A 15,302-nucleotide genomic window follows, 5' to 3' on the forward strand; every position below is an offset into this window, starting at 1 on the left:
GCCGCCGACTGACGCGGCGCGATTCCTGCCCCCACCAAATCCACTGCGCCGGAGAATTCGGCAGAAGGCAGGGGCGGGATTCACGCCGCCCCCCGGCGATTCTCCGACCCGGCTGGGGGTCGGAGAATCCCGTCCAATGTCTTTCAATATTTCTTTCTTTGTGTCATTTAATGCCCAATCGGTTTTCTTAATTCTCACCTGTCATGCCATTGGTATCTCACGCACAAGTATCAGCAAAATAAAATGCAGTACCATTGTCATTTGATGTGATTAATGGGCGAGATTCTGCGAGAATCGGCGGGGCCGTCAACTCTGGCGCGAAGGAGTGGCGTGAACCACTCCGGCGTCGGGCTGCCCCGAAGGTGCGGAATCTTCCGCACCTTCAGCGGCTAGGCCGGCGGCGGACTGGTTTACGCCAACCGGCGCCGAAGGGCTTCTGCCGGCCGGCGCAAGTGGGCGCATGTAATTCCCTCGGACTCTCTGTGAATATGGCTGAAGCTGCAACCTTTACTCTTGCCAAAACATTACCCAAAAGTAAGTCTATTCTATCCACTGGTAACTTCTTAACCACTCCGGCCAACACTGGACCCGACACTAAATCACACTCCAATTGTACTTTATACCATAGAAGTTGCAGTTACAGTGCAGAAGGAGGCCGTTCGGCCCATCGAGTCTTCACCGGCTCTTGGAAAGAGCACCCTACCCAAGCCCACACCTCCACCCTATCCCCATAACCCCATAAGCCAGTAACCCCACCCAACACTAAGGGCAATTTAGCATGGCCAATCCACCTAACCTGCACATCTTTGGCCTGTGGGAGGAAACCGGAGCACCCGGAGGAAACCCACGAACACACTGGGAGAACGTGGAGACTCCGCACAGACAGTGACCCAAGCTGAGAATCGAACCTGGGACCTGGAGCTATGAAGCAATTGTGCTAACCATTGTGCTACCGTGCTGCCCAATAGAACCGAGATATAATCTCCATATATCCCCTTCACTAGTACCTTAGCTTTCATTGAACTCTCTGGAGGGAAAAGCAAATCCTTCTCCAGTAGGAGAGCTTGAGTAGCACCCGTGTCCTTAAAATAGTTATGGGTTTGGCGACCGCAGTTGAGGCAAATAGGGTGATCTTCCCCTTAGACAAAAAATCTGTATATTTCTCATTTACCTCATTCATCAGACCTGCTCCCACAGCAGTGTTTACCTCAGGACTCCTCAGTCCAGTTAAAGCTCCAGTCTACCCCGTAGTATTCCCACTTTTGTTCCTTTTTCATCTGTATAGAATTTTGGTAAGGCCACAGCTGGAGCACTGTGTGCAATTCTGGTCGCCACATTATAGGAAGAATGTGATTGCACTGAAGAGGGTGCAGAGAAGATTCACTAGAATGTTGCCTGGAATGGAACATTTAAGTTATAAAGAGAGGTTGGATAGGCTTGGTTTGTTTTCTCTGGAACAGAGAAGACTGAGGGGAGGCCTGATTGAGGTGTACAAGATTATGAGAGGCATGGACAAGGTGGATAGGAAACAGTTGTTCCCTTTAGTTGAAGGGTCAGTTATGAGGGGACACAAGTTCAAAGTGAGGGGTGGGAGGTTTAGGGGGGATTTGAGGATAAACTTTTTTACCCAGAGGGTGGTGACGGTCTGGAATGCACTGCGTGTGAGGGTGGTAGAGGCGGATTGCCTCACATCCTTTAACAGGTACCGGGATGAGTACTTGACATGCCATAACATTCAAGGCCAAGTGCTGGCAAGTGGGATTAGGTGGGCAGGTCAGGGCCTTTCATGAGTCGGTGCAGATTAGATCCTCTTCTGCATCGTAGTATTCTCTGATTCTGTGAATCCTTCATTGAACTCCAACAGGTCCCATGGGATTTTCTCACAACTTCCAACATGCTAAACAAACATGTGTCACCTTATTACATTGGTAACACCTAGGCTTTCGAGTCTCACCTTAACCGTTGATACCTTCCTTCGTGGTATGAGAAGGAGATCTCGGAGCATTTCCAGCTATCTATTCCTTACTTTGACTACCTGCCTTCATTTCACTCTCAAAGAACAAAGAACAAAGAAATGTACAGCACAGGAACAGGCCCTTCGGCCCTCCAAGCCCGTGCCGACCATACTGCCCGACTAAACTACAATCTTCTACACTTCCTGGGTCCGTATCCTTCTATTCCCATCCTATTCATATATTTGTCAAGATGCCCCTTAAATGTCCCTATCGTCCCTGCTTCCACTACCTCCTCCGGTAGTGAGTTCCAGGCACCCACTACCCTCTGCGTAAAAAACTTGCCTCGTACATCTACTCTAAACTTTGCCCCTCTCACCTTAAACCTATGCCCCCTAGTAATTGACTGCGTCTCAAATCCCCCCTAAATCTCCCACTTCCTATCCTTTTCAAAATTATGGGGGTGATGGGACAAAGGTTTAAATTTATGAATTAGCTCATAATCGTCAGCCGTAATTGCTGCCTGTCTAGTGGTTTTCACCTTGCAATGCAGCCAGTCTTTTCTCATTGTCCAATAAATGTTGATCCAATTTGCGAGGATCTTCTGCAGCCAAACTAAAAGCAGTATTGTCAATGCTGAGGGAAATATTTTGTTAATTTTCTTTTATCATATGACTGTAAATGAAGGAGACAAGGAAAAAAGAATGGAAATACTGTTTTGTGATTATTATTCATAGACCCCATACTTGCTTGAGAAACATATTAAAGGTGTTGGGTTAGCATGAGCTAATGAAAACATGTTTGAAAGATTTAACATTAGCAGGAAAATTTCAATGTGCTCTCATAACGCCAGAAACTTCATCTACATGTAAAAATATCGTCCACTGCACTTCTAGCAAAAATAGGACAATGGGGTGGGAGCAACTTCAATGGCCAATCATTCCCCAGCTCAATCATTGAGCTGATTTTACATGATCTTGCTGGGGGTATTTTCAGTGGGGTGTGCATGGAAAATAAGGCAAGTTCTACCCCCACCCCCAAACCCACCTTCCTACTCACCCCAAACGCACACTCATGTTACTGGGGTGTGGGGGGTATCGAAAACATCAGTCTGACCACCATATTTAAATAGATAATCAAGGGTCAAATGAGCTTGTTAACAAGTCAATTGACCCTGACAACATGCTGCCTACACTATAACATAGCTGGCACGGGCAGTTGGGCAGAGGTTTTTAAAAGGTTGGGAAGGAAGTGGGATACTATCTTCAGGTGATGTCCTTTATGCACTGGGGGTCAGCCCCTTAAGGTACCACCCCCTTTCTTTCTACCGTCCTTCTCTAAAAAACACACTACCCCCAAAACCCAAACCCTTTCCCCCTCCCTAAGCTGCCTAAACTTGCTCTGGAATCAATTGGGTCTACTTTTTGGGCCTGCTTGCAGTCACAGCAGCAGCCTTGGCACTTAGCATCCATTGAATCAGCTCAACACCGACTTTGCTTCCGGGGGAGTGAAATAACCACACCTTCACAAGATGCTGCCCATTGTCTGTTCCTATCAGAAATAATGGACGTGATTCTCAGGGGCTGCTAGTCCCTGGTGGGATTCCTGAGGGCCCTTTGAATCGGGTGTGAGTGCCAAAGTGGAAGTCGCCCTGGGCGTCAAATCCGTTGCAAGTCTCGCGGCCCACTGTGCCTGGCCCAAGCAGAGTGGGTGAGAACCTGATTATAACTGATTTCCATGAATTTAAATATAATTACCGGGTTTGAGACCGGATGCTTCCCCCCCCCCCCCCCCCCCCCCCCCCCCCCACCAACCCCAAAACTGGAAATCCCACGGGCGTCAGTCTCTCCTGGTCCTGACAAGCGGGAACCAGGCAGCGTGAACTCCGACTTGGAGCGAAGAGGTGAGTACCCTCTCTATACAAACTCCTAGGGTGCGAGGGGTGGGGATCCTTCAGGAAAGATGAGGGTCAAGTGGTCTCGGGTTGGACTGGAGGGGCTCAGGTATGTGGTCTTTCCCGGGATGTGAGTCATATGGTTAGTCCTCCTTCTGTGGCTTTGCTCCCCCTCGGAATCCACGGCGCCAGGTTGGCACTGCCAAGGGGCCTGAACATGGAACATACAGTGCAGAAGGAGGCCATTCGGCCCATCGAGTCTGCACTGACCCACAAAAGCCCTCATCTCCGCCCTATCCCCGTAACCCAATAACCCCTCCTAACCTTTTTGGTCACTAAGGGCAATTTAGCATGGCCAATCCACCTAACCTGCACATCTTTGGACTGTGGGAGGAAACTGGGGCACCCGGAGGAAACCCACGCAGACACTGGGAGAACGTGCAGACTCCGCACAGGCAGTGACCCAGCGGGGAATCGAACCTGGGACCCTGGCGCTATCCACTTGTGATACCGTGCTGCCCAGGGGGACTATGGGGACCTGAAAGGGAAAACTGTGGGGGGGCACTGAAGGGGGGACTGCAGGCCCTGAAGGGGGCTAAGAGCCTGAAGGGGGGAACTGAGGGTAGGGCTGAAGAGGGTGCAGCCTGAAGGTGAGGACAGAGGGAGATTAGGGCCTGAAGGGGGAGACTGAAGGGGGAGACTGAAGGGGGAGACTGAAGGGGGGACTGAAGGCGGAAACTGAAGGGCGAGACAGAAGGGCGAGACAGAAGGGGGAAACTGAAGAGGGGACTGAAGGGGGAAACTGAAGGGGGAAACTGAAAAGGGGACTGAAGGGGGAGAGGCCTATAGTGGGGACCGAGGGGTGGGACCCGAGGCGAGCATTTAGTGAGCCCATAATGCAGAGTTGCTCACTTTGCAGTGGGGGTGGGGGGGATGTTTCTGAGCGATTGGTGAGGGCCTTTCCAACGATTGGGTGGGGGAGGGATTGTGCCTGCGATTTGGGGGGTGCTGTGTTATTCTGAGATCAGGGTGCCCTGCAAAAGGGCACCCCGACCTCTATGGAGCTTTTCCTGTCAGCCAGTTAAGGCCCTGCCTCTCTCTAGGCCAGCGCTAAATCCGCCCCACTCCAAAAATGTTTCAAGGTGCCTTTGAATCGTGCCGCAGCAGCACTGCCAGTGCCAGCGGGAAACACACAGGCTTTCCCATTGGCGGAAGCATTTAAATTTGATTCAGGAGAGTCATGGCCAATGTTTGCTTTTCTGGGAATTTGCACCAGGTCAGTCAGCATCTGAAAGAAAAAGAGGGATTAACAGTTTGAAGCCAACATCTCATTAAACAGACAGAACAGTCTCTTAATGAAGTTGTCCCAAATGGGACAAAGAAAATAACAGGCAGAGGCTAAGAATGTAATTCATTTTTACCACAAGCTAACTAATCGATTTAATAATCTGTGAATAGAGTTTACAAAATAAGAATGACAAAATAGAGTAAAAAGGATTATCAGACATGAGAAAAAGGCAAAAGATTAGTTAATCAAAACTTCAACATAAAAGGGAAGTAGTAAATATTGATGGCAGAATTCAGCAGGAAAAATAATTAAGGAAGAAAAAACATGACAGTTAATTCAAGTTGATATTAAAGAGAAGATAAAAGAAGGGAGTGGGAAATCAATTTGAGCTTTGCTGCCTTGGTTATAATGATTGGTGGATTAAGGTGCCTGTCTCTTTAAGACAACACAAGGTGACACATTGACACAGTGGTTAGCACTGCTGCCTCACTGCACCAGGGACCCAAATTCAATACCAGCCTAAGGAAATTTGCACTTTCTCTCCACGTCTGCGTGGGTTTCCTCCGGGTTCTCCGGTTTCCTTCCGCAGTCCAAAGATGTGCAGGTCAGGTGGTTTGGCCATGATCAATGTGTGGGGTTACAGGGATAGGGCAGTGGAGTGGGCCGAGGCTGCATGTTCTTTTTGAGGGTCGGAGCAGGCTCAATGGGCTGATTGGCCTCTTTCTGCACTTAGGGATTCTATGATTCACAGCAGGGGAGGGTCACCCCGAGAGTGGAGTCCCCTATCAGGCAGAGTGCATCGGGGAACCATGTAGTAAAAATGTACTGCTGGAGCAGCTGCTCCAGGGCAGTGAGGCCAGTGGTCTCTGTACCGTTGTTCCTTGTTATCAATAAACTCAGTTTGTTCACGCGAAGATCTTCCCCCTTCATCGTTGCCAGGCTACCACGTAAGGCATCAGATTGTCTGGCTGTTATAAGCTGGCCTGCTGTGTACTTTCAACATTTTAAAGCTTTTTTATTTCTTCCTTTCTTCCTTTGATTTCAGCCTTGCTCAATCTACAATGATGTGCTCAGTAGAATGGATATGCTTTATAGATTTGTATTAAGTCATATATAAATTATATATTAGATTTGCATTTGTGACAAAAATCAAAACTGAACGCTTCCTTTTCTGAAAGCAACCCCTCAATTATCCATTAATTGCATTATTTTTCTTTTTCTTTTTCCAGCCAATTTTTGCATCTAAATTGAAGATACAAGATACGTGTGGTGTACATAATCTTCATGGCATGCCTGGAATACTTGGAGGCCTGGCTGGTATAATTGCATCTGCCATGGCCAGTCAACAATTATATGGCGACGGGTGAGTTTTACTAAGGGATGTAAAATGTTATGTGTCATCATGTTATGTATATGACAAACAATGAAATCAAAAGCTGTGACCAATGTCAACTGGCAGATATCAAATAGTGGTTACAGTATTCAAATAATTGGAAAAAGGCTAATTCAATGGATCATTTAATTGCAAACTGCTGGCACAACATTGACTTTCTCAAAATCTCAGCTCCCCTCACACAATTTAACTTATCACCCTCTGAACTTGTGATATTTCATTCTCTATCTGAAAAGGGCGCTGCTGTTGTTATATGGCAAATCAACTTCTTTTTTTTTAAATAATTTTTATTAAAGGTTTTCATAAAATATCAATAACAAAATGAGAAAGAAAAAAGAACCCAACAGGGTTAAGTACAAAACACAATCTAAAAAAGCAACCCCCCAAACCCCTCCCCCCCCGTACCTAAATAATAAATTAACATTAACACCCCGACTTAAGACAACAGGTGTCTCCACCCCCTCAGACCCTTCCAGTGTAAATAACATAAACCAAAATAAAGTAACCCCTCCCCCCCCCACCCCCCGAGCCGCTGCTGCCATTGACCAATGTCTAGCGTTCTGCCAGAAAGTCTAAGAACGGTTGCCACCGCCTAAAGAACCCTTGTACCGACCCTCTCAAGGCGAATTTCACCCTCTCCAATTTAATGAACCCTGCCATATCGCTGATCCAGGATTCCACACTTGGGGGCCTCGTATCTTTCCACTGAAGGAGAATCCTCCGCCGGGCTACCAGGGACGCAAAGGCCAGAATTCCAGCCTCTTTCGCCTCCTTCACTCCCGGCTCCTCTGCCACCCCAAATATTGCGAGCCCCCAGCCCGGTTTGACCCTGTATCCTACCACCCTCGACCTGGTCCTCGCTACGCCCTTCCAAAATACCTCCAGCGCTGGGCATGCCCAGAACATATGGGTGTGATTTGCTGGGCTCCCTGAGCACCTAACACACCTGTCCTCACCCCCAAAGAACCTGCTCATCCTTGTCCCGGTCATGTGTGCCCTGTGCAGCACCTTAAACTGTATGAGGCTGAGCCTCGCGCATGAAGAGGAAGAGTTCACCCTCCCTAGGGCATCTGCCCATGTCCCCTCTTCGATCTCCTCTCCCAACTCCTCCTCCCACTTACCTTTCAACTCCACCACCAAGGCCTCCTCCTCCTCCTGCATCACCTGGTAAGTTTCCGAGATCTTCCCCAATCCCACCCACCCCCCCGAGAGCACCCTGTCCTGTACTGTGTGTGGCAGTAGCCGTGGGAATTCCACCACCTGCCGTCTGGCAAACGCCCTTACCTGTAAGTACCTGAAGGTGTTCCCCAGTGGGAGCCCGTACTTCTCCTCCAGCTCACCCAAGCTCGCGAACTTCCCGTCCACAAACAGGTCCCCTAACTTTCATATGCCTGCCCTGTGCCACCCCGAAAACCCTCCACTTGTTCTTCCTGGGGCGAACCGGTGGTTCCCCCGTAATGGGGTCCACGCCGAGGCCCTAACTTCCCCCCTATGCCGCCTCCACTGCCCCCAAATTTTGAGGGCCGCCACCACCACCGGGCTCGTGGTATACCTCCTTGGAGGGAGTGGCAGCAGCGCCGTTGCCAGTGCCCCCAGACTCGTACCCACACAGGACGCCGTCTCCAGCCTCTTCCATGCAGCCCCCTCCCCCTCCATCACCCACTTGCGCACCATTGTCGCATTGGCGGCCCAGTAGGACCCACAGAGGTTGGGCAGCGCCAGCCCCCCCCCTATCTCTACTCCGCTCCAGGAACACCCTTCTCACCCTCGGAGTCCCTCGCGCCCACACAAACCCCATTATACTCCTGTTAACCCGCCTGAAAAAAGCCTTCGGGATAAACACGGGGAGGCACTGGAACAGGAACAAAAACCTTGGGAGCACCGTCATTTGGATTGACTGCACCCTACCCGCCAAGGATAGCGGCAACACGTCCCACCTCTTGAACTCCTCCTCCATTTGCTCCACCAGCCTTGTAAAGTTAAGCTTATGCAGCTCCTGGCCACCTGGACCCCCAAATATCTGAAACTCCTCTCCGCCCTTTTTAGTGGGAGCTCGCCAATCCCCCTCTCCTGGTCCCCTAGCTGAACTACGAACAGCTCGCTCTTCCCCATATTGAGCTTGTACCCCGAAAAGTCCCCGAATTCCCTAAGCATCCTCATTACCTCTGGCATTCCTCCCACCGGGTCCGCCACATACAGCAGCAGGTCGTCCGCATAAAGCGACACCCTGTGCTCCTCCCCACCCCGCACCAACCCCCTCCAGTTCCTCGACTCTCTCAGTGTCATAGCCAGGGGTTCAATCGCCAGTGCGAAGAGCAGAGGGGACAGGGGACACCCCTGTCTCGTCCCTCGGTGCAACCGAAAGTACTCGGACCTCCTCCTATTTGTGGCCACACTCGCCATCGATTCGAGAATAAGCCTTATGGACATGTGAGAAGAATGAAAATTCCCTAGCCCCCGGCTTTGCAAATCTCCAAGGGTCCACCCCTCCCATTTGGTCCATAAATCCCCTCAACACTCTAGCCGCCGCCAGCTTCCTACCCGTCCTAGACCTGGAGCGATCCAGTGCAGGATCCAACACCGTGTTAAAGTCTCCCCCCATTATCAGGCCCCCCACTTCCAAGTCTGGGATCCGACCCAACATACGCCGCATAAAACCCGCATCGCCCCAGTTGGGAGCATACACATTGACCAGTACCACCCTCTCTCCCTGCAACTTACCACTTACGGCAAATCAACTTCTACCACACGGAGACTGAATGCAACTCTGATACTTCTTCTTATCTCTCCTGGATTGTGCCTCTACCACCAACCATCAAGCTATCAACTGCTCATCTCCTCTGGCAGTCCTCCCTCGATGCCTTCCAATCTCATAGACCCCCAGCCACAAACAGCTCATATCTATTTCCTTATCAAAATCCACAAACAGGACTGTCCTAATAGGACCATCATTTCAGCCACATTTCCCCCCAGAACTGATTTCTTCTTACCTCGGTTGATTTTTTTCACCTTATTTCATCTCTTCCCACTTATTTCTGTGATTTTCTGAAGCCTTCTGCTATTTTAGCATTTTGCTGGTTCTAACCGTTTTTTCGAGCATGGACAATCCGTCTCTTTACACCTCCATTCCGAGGACAGTCTGAGTTCTCTCCATTTTTTCCCGGGAACAGAGGCCCAATCACTGCCTGGCTAAACATGTCCTCACATTGAACAACTTTCCTTTAACTGCAGTCACTTCTTCCAAATAAAAAGGTTTGTATAGGAACCAGTATAGTCCTGGCTCTGTCTGCCTTCTTTCGATTTTGTACAACATTCGTTGCTCCAGTCCTAATCAGCTCCCTTCCTTCACCTCTTTTGTAAGTTCTTGTGACAACATCCATTTCCAGCTCTCTCCTCCCAGCTGGAAAATTTCAAAAAAATATATGCTTCCAATTTCCACCCTTCCCCTAATTGCTCCATCTCCAACTAGTCCTTTATTTCCATCGAATTCTCTGTCCCCATTTTTGGAGACAGGCAAACCTTCACGATCAGATCAAGGACTTTCTCAGCCACCTGGACCAAATTTCGTCCCACCCCACTTCCTGAAAGTACTCTATTCCATTTTCCCAGTTTCTCCATTTCGATCATATTTGTTCTGCTGATGCAACATTCTATACCAGCAAATCTGAAATGTCTTGCTCCATCCTCGACTGAGGATCATGCATTGTTGTAATTGACACGGCCCTTGACAATATCCATTTGATTTCCTGCACCTCTTTTCTCACACTTTCCACTTCTTCCCAGAACCACAATACAGTTCCACTTGTATGTGGTAAACCACCGTATTGTATTATATCTGCTGTATGTAACAAGCCCGGGCTTGGCCCAGCTGGCTCCGCCTGTGGCTCCTCCCCTCAGGCTCAGGTATAAAGGTGGCCAACCTCCGGCTCTGCCTTCAGTCTGGGGTCGGCTGCCAGCAGGTATCTTTAAGCTAATTAAAGCCACAGTTTCACTCTCAACTCGTCTTCTGTCGTTATTGATGGTACATCAATTTAATTAGCTTAAAGTTTTAAGATGGACCAATCACTCAAACCTGATCGCCTGATCGCCAAGCAGCCAATGCCACTACCATGTTCGAACACTGGCTACGCTGCTTCGAATCCTACATCGAATCCTCCGCCACCGTCGTCGCACAAGCTGCGAATTCTCAACTCCTGGGTGAGCCCGCAAGTATATCTTATTATCAGAGACTCTGCCTCATACGCAGATGCGATAACGCTGTTGAAAGGACAGTATGTCAGGAAAGTCAATGAGGTGTATGCTAGGCATCTCCTTGCCATGAGGCGACAGCGCCCCGGAGAATCGCAAGCTGCATTTCTGCACGGAGTGCAAACTACACTTCTATCGGCCAGACAGGGCACACCTGGTAAAGGCCTCCCGCCCCTTTGAGCGCCTCAGCGTCGATTTCAAAGGGCCCCTCCCCTCCACTGACCGGAACGTGTACTTCCACAACATAATTGATGAGTACTCACGTTTCCCTTTCGCCATCCCATGCCCTGACATGACCTCTGCCGCAGTCATCAAGACCCTGCACGGCCTCTTCACCTTGTTTGGTTTCCCCAGCTTCATCCATAGTGATCGGGGTTCCTGAGTGATGAGCTGCGTCAGTACCTGCTTACCAAGGGCATCAGCTCAAGCAGGACTACCAGCTACAACCCCCAGGGGAACGGACAGGTGGAGAGGGAGAATGTGACGTTCTGGAAGGCCGTCCTTCTTGCCCTATGGTCTAGAAGTCTCCCTGTCTCCCGCTGGCAGGAGGTGCTTCCTGATGCGCTCCACTCCATCCGGTCGCTTCTGTGTACCGCCACCAATTTGACCCCTCATGAGAGAATGTTTGTCTTCCCCAGGAAGTCCACCTCAGGGGTCTTGCTCCCGTCCTGGCTGACGGTCCCAGGGCCCGTCCTCCTGTGGAATCATGTAAGGAGTCATAAGTCGGATCCCTGGTTGAAAGGGTCCATCTCCTCCATGCTAACCCCCAATATGCCTCCGTGGCACACCATGACGGGCGGGAGGACACAGTCTCCCTTCAGGATTTGGCACCCACAGGTTCCCCAGCGACCATCACCACTACCCCCGACCCTACACCTTCTCCCTCCATTGCTACCCATGGTGCACCAGGGCCATGGCATACTCCGCTAGTCCCAGTGCATGGCACGCCAGAGCCTCAGGGTCCGTCGCCAGGCACTCATCTACATGGTGACACAGAAGACGGCACGCAGGCCTCAACACTTCATCCGACACCAGTATCCACACCACAGCCGGGACTGCGGCGGCCACAGCGGAAAGTCAAAGCCCCTGACAGACTCGATATATAATTCAACCGTATACTTTACCCCCACCGGACTCCTTTTTAACAGAGGGTGAATGTGGTAAACCACTGTATTATATTATACCTGCTGTATGTAACATGCCCGGGCTTGCCCCTGCTGGCTCTGCCTGTGGCTCCTCCCCTCGGGTTCGGGCATAAAGGTGGCCAACCTCCGGCTCTGCCTTCAGTCTGGGGCCAGCTGCCAGCAGGTATCTTTAAGCTAATTAAAGCCACAGTTTCACTCTCAACTCGTCTTCTGTCGTTATTGATGGTACATCATGGTCTTCATCTTCCGCTCCACCAACCTCCACATTCAACACATCATCCTCCACTTTTTCTGCTGCCTCCAGCATAATGTCACTACCAAACAAACCTTTCACTCTCCTTTCAATATTCTAACGGGACCATTCCTGTTGCGGCATCCTGGTCTACATCCCCAATCACTCCCAACACCTACTTACCTTCGCATGGCACCTGACTACGTACGTGCAAGAGTGGAAATTTCTACTCTTTTACTTCTTCCTTTTCACTCTCCAAGGCTCCAAACACTGCTTCCTGCTGAATCAGTGATTTGTCTGATCTTCTTTCAACCTCATAACCGATACTCACTGCCCTGTATGCAGTCTCCTTTACACTGAGGAGAACCAAATGACCACTTTTCTGAGCAGGACTTGAGTTTCCAGTCACCTGTCCTTTTAATTCTGCTCTGCATTCTCATGCTGTCCTCTCTTACCTCGGTGCTCCACACTGTTCGAATGATGCTCAATATTGTTTTTTTTCGATCAGGCACTTTACAGCAGTGACAAGCTACCTAAGCATATGAATGGCCCTCCTTCATCTCAGTGGGCCACAAGATTGAAATTGGGTTTGTGCGCCAACCATGACCCATGAAAACAATTTAAGTACATTTAATACACGTGAAATATTTCATAACGAGTTATAGAAAATGTTTAATCATTCATATATTAATAGAACTGTCATCAACCTCAAATAGTCAAAAAATATAAATATTTATGCTGACCTTATTCAAAGCATACAAGTAACATAAAAAAGCACAACCTCCCACATCTAGAGGTGTTGTAACCAAGAAAGTCTCCTGCGATAGGGTAATTTTGCTAACTGCACTTGCATACCTAAAATTTTCAGGGTGTGTAGGTTGAACCATAGCAACCCTTTGATTGGATGCAGAGGGAGCGCACGGCTCTCACAGTCATTGAGTGCAATCAGCACGCACCTCACTTCACATGCCGATCACTTAGTAATACTGGTTGGAAAAAACTACGTGAATGGAAACCAGCAGAGACTGGTAAATCTGCATGTAGGCAACAATCAATAAAATGTCTCTCAGGCCGCACACAAGTCTGTTGGGTCGCATACAGCTTGCAGGCCACAGGTCGCTCACAATTGCATTACAGCCTCCAGAGTTCAATAATTTTTAATCGTGCCCTTTGCTCCCTTTTGTGGATGACAGCTGTTGCCGATAATTCTACATTTGTCATTTATGCCTGCATTGGACCCACCTTTTGTTTCTTTACTTGTTCTGGTACCACCTCCTTTTGCCTTGTACTATCATCCCTTGTCACTTAATTTCTCTTGTTTATTTCCCTTACCACAGTCCTTCTTTTGTTCTTTCCTCCCCTTTCCTGCCTCTGTATTTGGTTTAAACCTGTTACACCTCTAACCTTTGCCATTTCAATGAAAGGCTATCGATCTGAAATGCTAAGTCTATTTCTCTCTCCACCTGTTGAGCATTTCCAGCATTTTCTGATTTTATTCTAGATTTCCAGCATCCACAAATATTTTGCTTTTGTGTGAAATATAATGATGCCGAAATAGATTACGAAGGTAAGTTGATGAGTGATAAATTACATTTGAAGGAAAATGTTCCAATACTCCGTGCTGACAGAGTATTGGTTTGAGTTTTTTTTTAAAATCACAATAGTATGGAAAATGAAATGTGATAAGACTAGAGAAAAAACGTAAATAAGAAACAGTTGTAATCTGCACAGATCCTACTGGCTAGGGACAATTGGTTACCCCATAGATCTTGGGGAGTATGACTCCCCCGATAAGGTGCAATCATTAACCTTTTCTGTTGTACAAATAGAGCCGGCCAGTTAGGTACCGGCTGGAGCGAGCTACTGGTGCTGTGTAAATATTAATGTAAATAAAGTTAAGGTTTTTTTTTCTCTCAAACTGGTGATGGACTCTTTGTGTCCCTCACAAAAGAAAATAAATAAAATCGTGACTCTCAGCATAAATGACTGGGGGTATTTTAGCACAGTGGTTATATTGCTGGACTAATAATCCAGATGGCAGGATTGATGATGTGTCAGCCAGTTCAAATCCCAATGGGGAATTTAAATACAAATAATTAGATAAATCTGGAATTTAAGAAGCTAGTTTCAGTAATGATGTCATTTCAAAAAATCTGCTTTGTTAATGGCTTTTCGGAGAGGAAATCTTCCATCCTTACCCAATTTGACCTATGTGGGATTCCAGACCCACAACAATATGGTAGACTCTTAACTGCCCTCTGAAATGGCTTACCTTCTCAAGGGGAAATAAAGGTGAACAATCAGTGCTAGTCTTGCCAATGATATCACATCCTGTGAATGAACAAACAAAATGAATTCTATCCTCATAAATAGATTTGTTTTGCTCACTTTCAGTCAGACAGAGAGATGAAATCATTTAAGGAACAATTGGACGTGGCTAGAGAGGACAAAGAGGTTTTTTTTGAGTGCATGACAGAGTTGAATGGCATTCCTCATCCATAATATTTTATAATGAAACTGATAAGACCTCAGTATTGACAGCTCCTGTAGAAACAAGTCCTCCCCAGCTACCCCCCCCCCCCCAAACACTCGCACAGGGCATCCCTGGCCCGATCGCCAGCTTGGCACCTTAGCAGTGTCAGGCTGACACCCTGGCAGTGCCCCTGCCAGCTGGCAATGCAACCTGGGCACTTTGGAAGAGCCAGGCTGGCACTAAGGTGGCACTGCCAGGGTGCCTGGGTGGCACCAGCAGTGTCAGTGTACCACACTGCACAAAGGGCATGCACCTGGGGGATTCCAATCCTCTCGGAGATTCCCACGAATACCATTTCGACTGGCACCCGTTTGCGCAGACCAGTCCTGAACGGTGCACGCCCGAGGTCTTTGAGGCAAAGGGGACCTCGGAAACTGCATATTAAAGTGAGACTAGCTGTCTCACTTTAATATTTTCTTATTTACGTTTTTTCTCCAGTCTTATTATTTTCCATTTGCAAAAAACTGATCCCGCCCATTTACATTGCGTTAGATCTTGTGAGGCTTTGCGAACTTGGTAGACCCCGGGAGCCGGCTCTCCTGGCTTCTATCAGCCGTGTTATGTCATGGCGAGCTGCTTTTCAGGCACAGCATGGCCATTCAATCACACCAAAGAGT

The 15,302-nt window shown here is 48.6% G+C and overlaps 1 protein-coding gene across 1 annotated transcript in view; it reads left to right on the forward strand.

The window, feature by feature from the left end:
- Nucleotides 1–15,302, forward strand: part of LOC140410677 (ammonium transporter Rh type A-like) — a 93,457-nt gene that overhangs the window by 60,650 nt on the left and 17,505 nt on the right. The window contains exon 7 of the mRNA XM_072499063.1: nucleotides 6,364–6,497. Within this exon, the coding sequence (XP_072355164.1) occupies nucleotides 6,364–6,497 (134 nt within the window). The remainder of the gene's footprint in view (nucleotides 1–6,363; nucleotides 6,498–15,302) is intronic.

The sequence above is a fragment of the Scyliorhinus torazame genome, chromosome 4 (genome assembly GCF_047496885.1).
Source record: "Scyliorhinus torazame isolate Kashiwa2021f chromosome 4, sScyTor2.1, whole genome shotgun sequence".
NCBI classification, from domain to species: domain Eukaryota; kingdom Metazoa; phylum Chordata; class Chondrichthyes; order Carcharhiniformes; family Scyliorhinidae; genus Scyliorhinus; species Scyliorhinus torazame.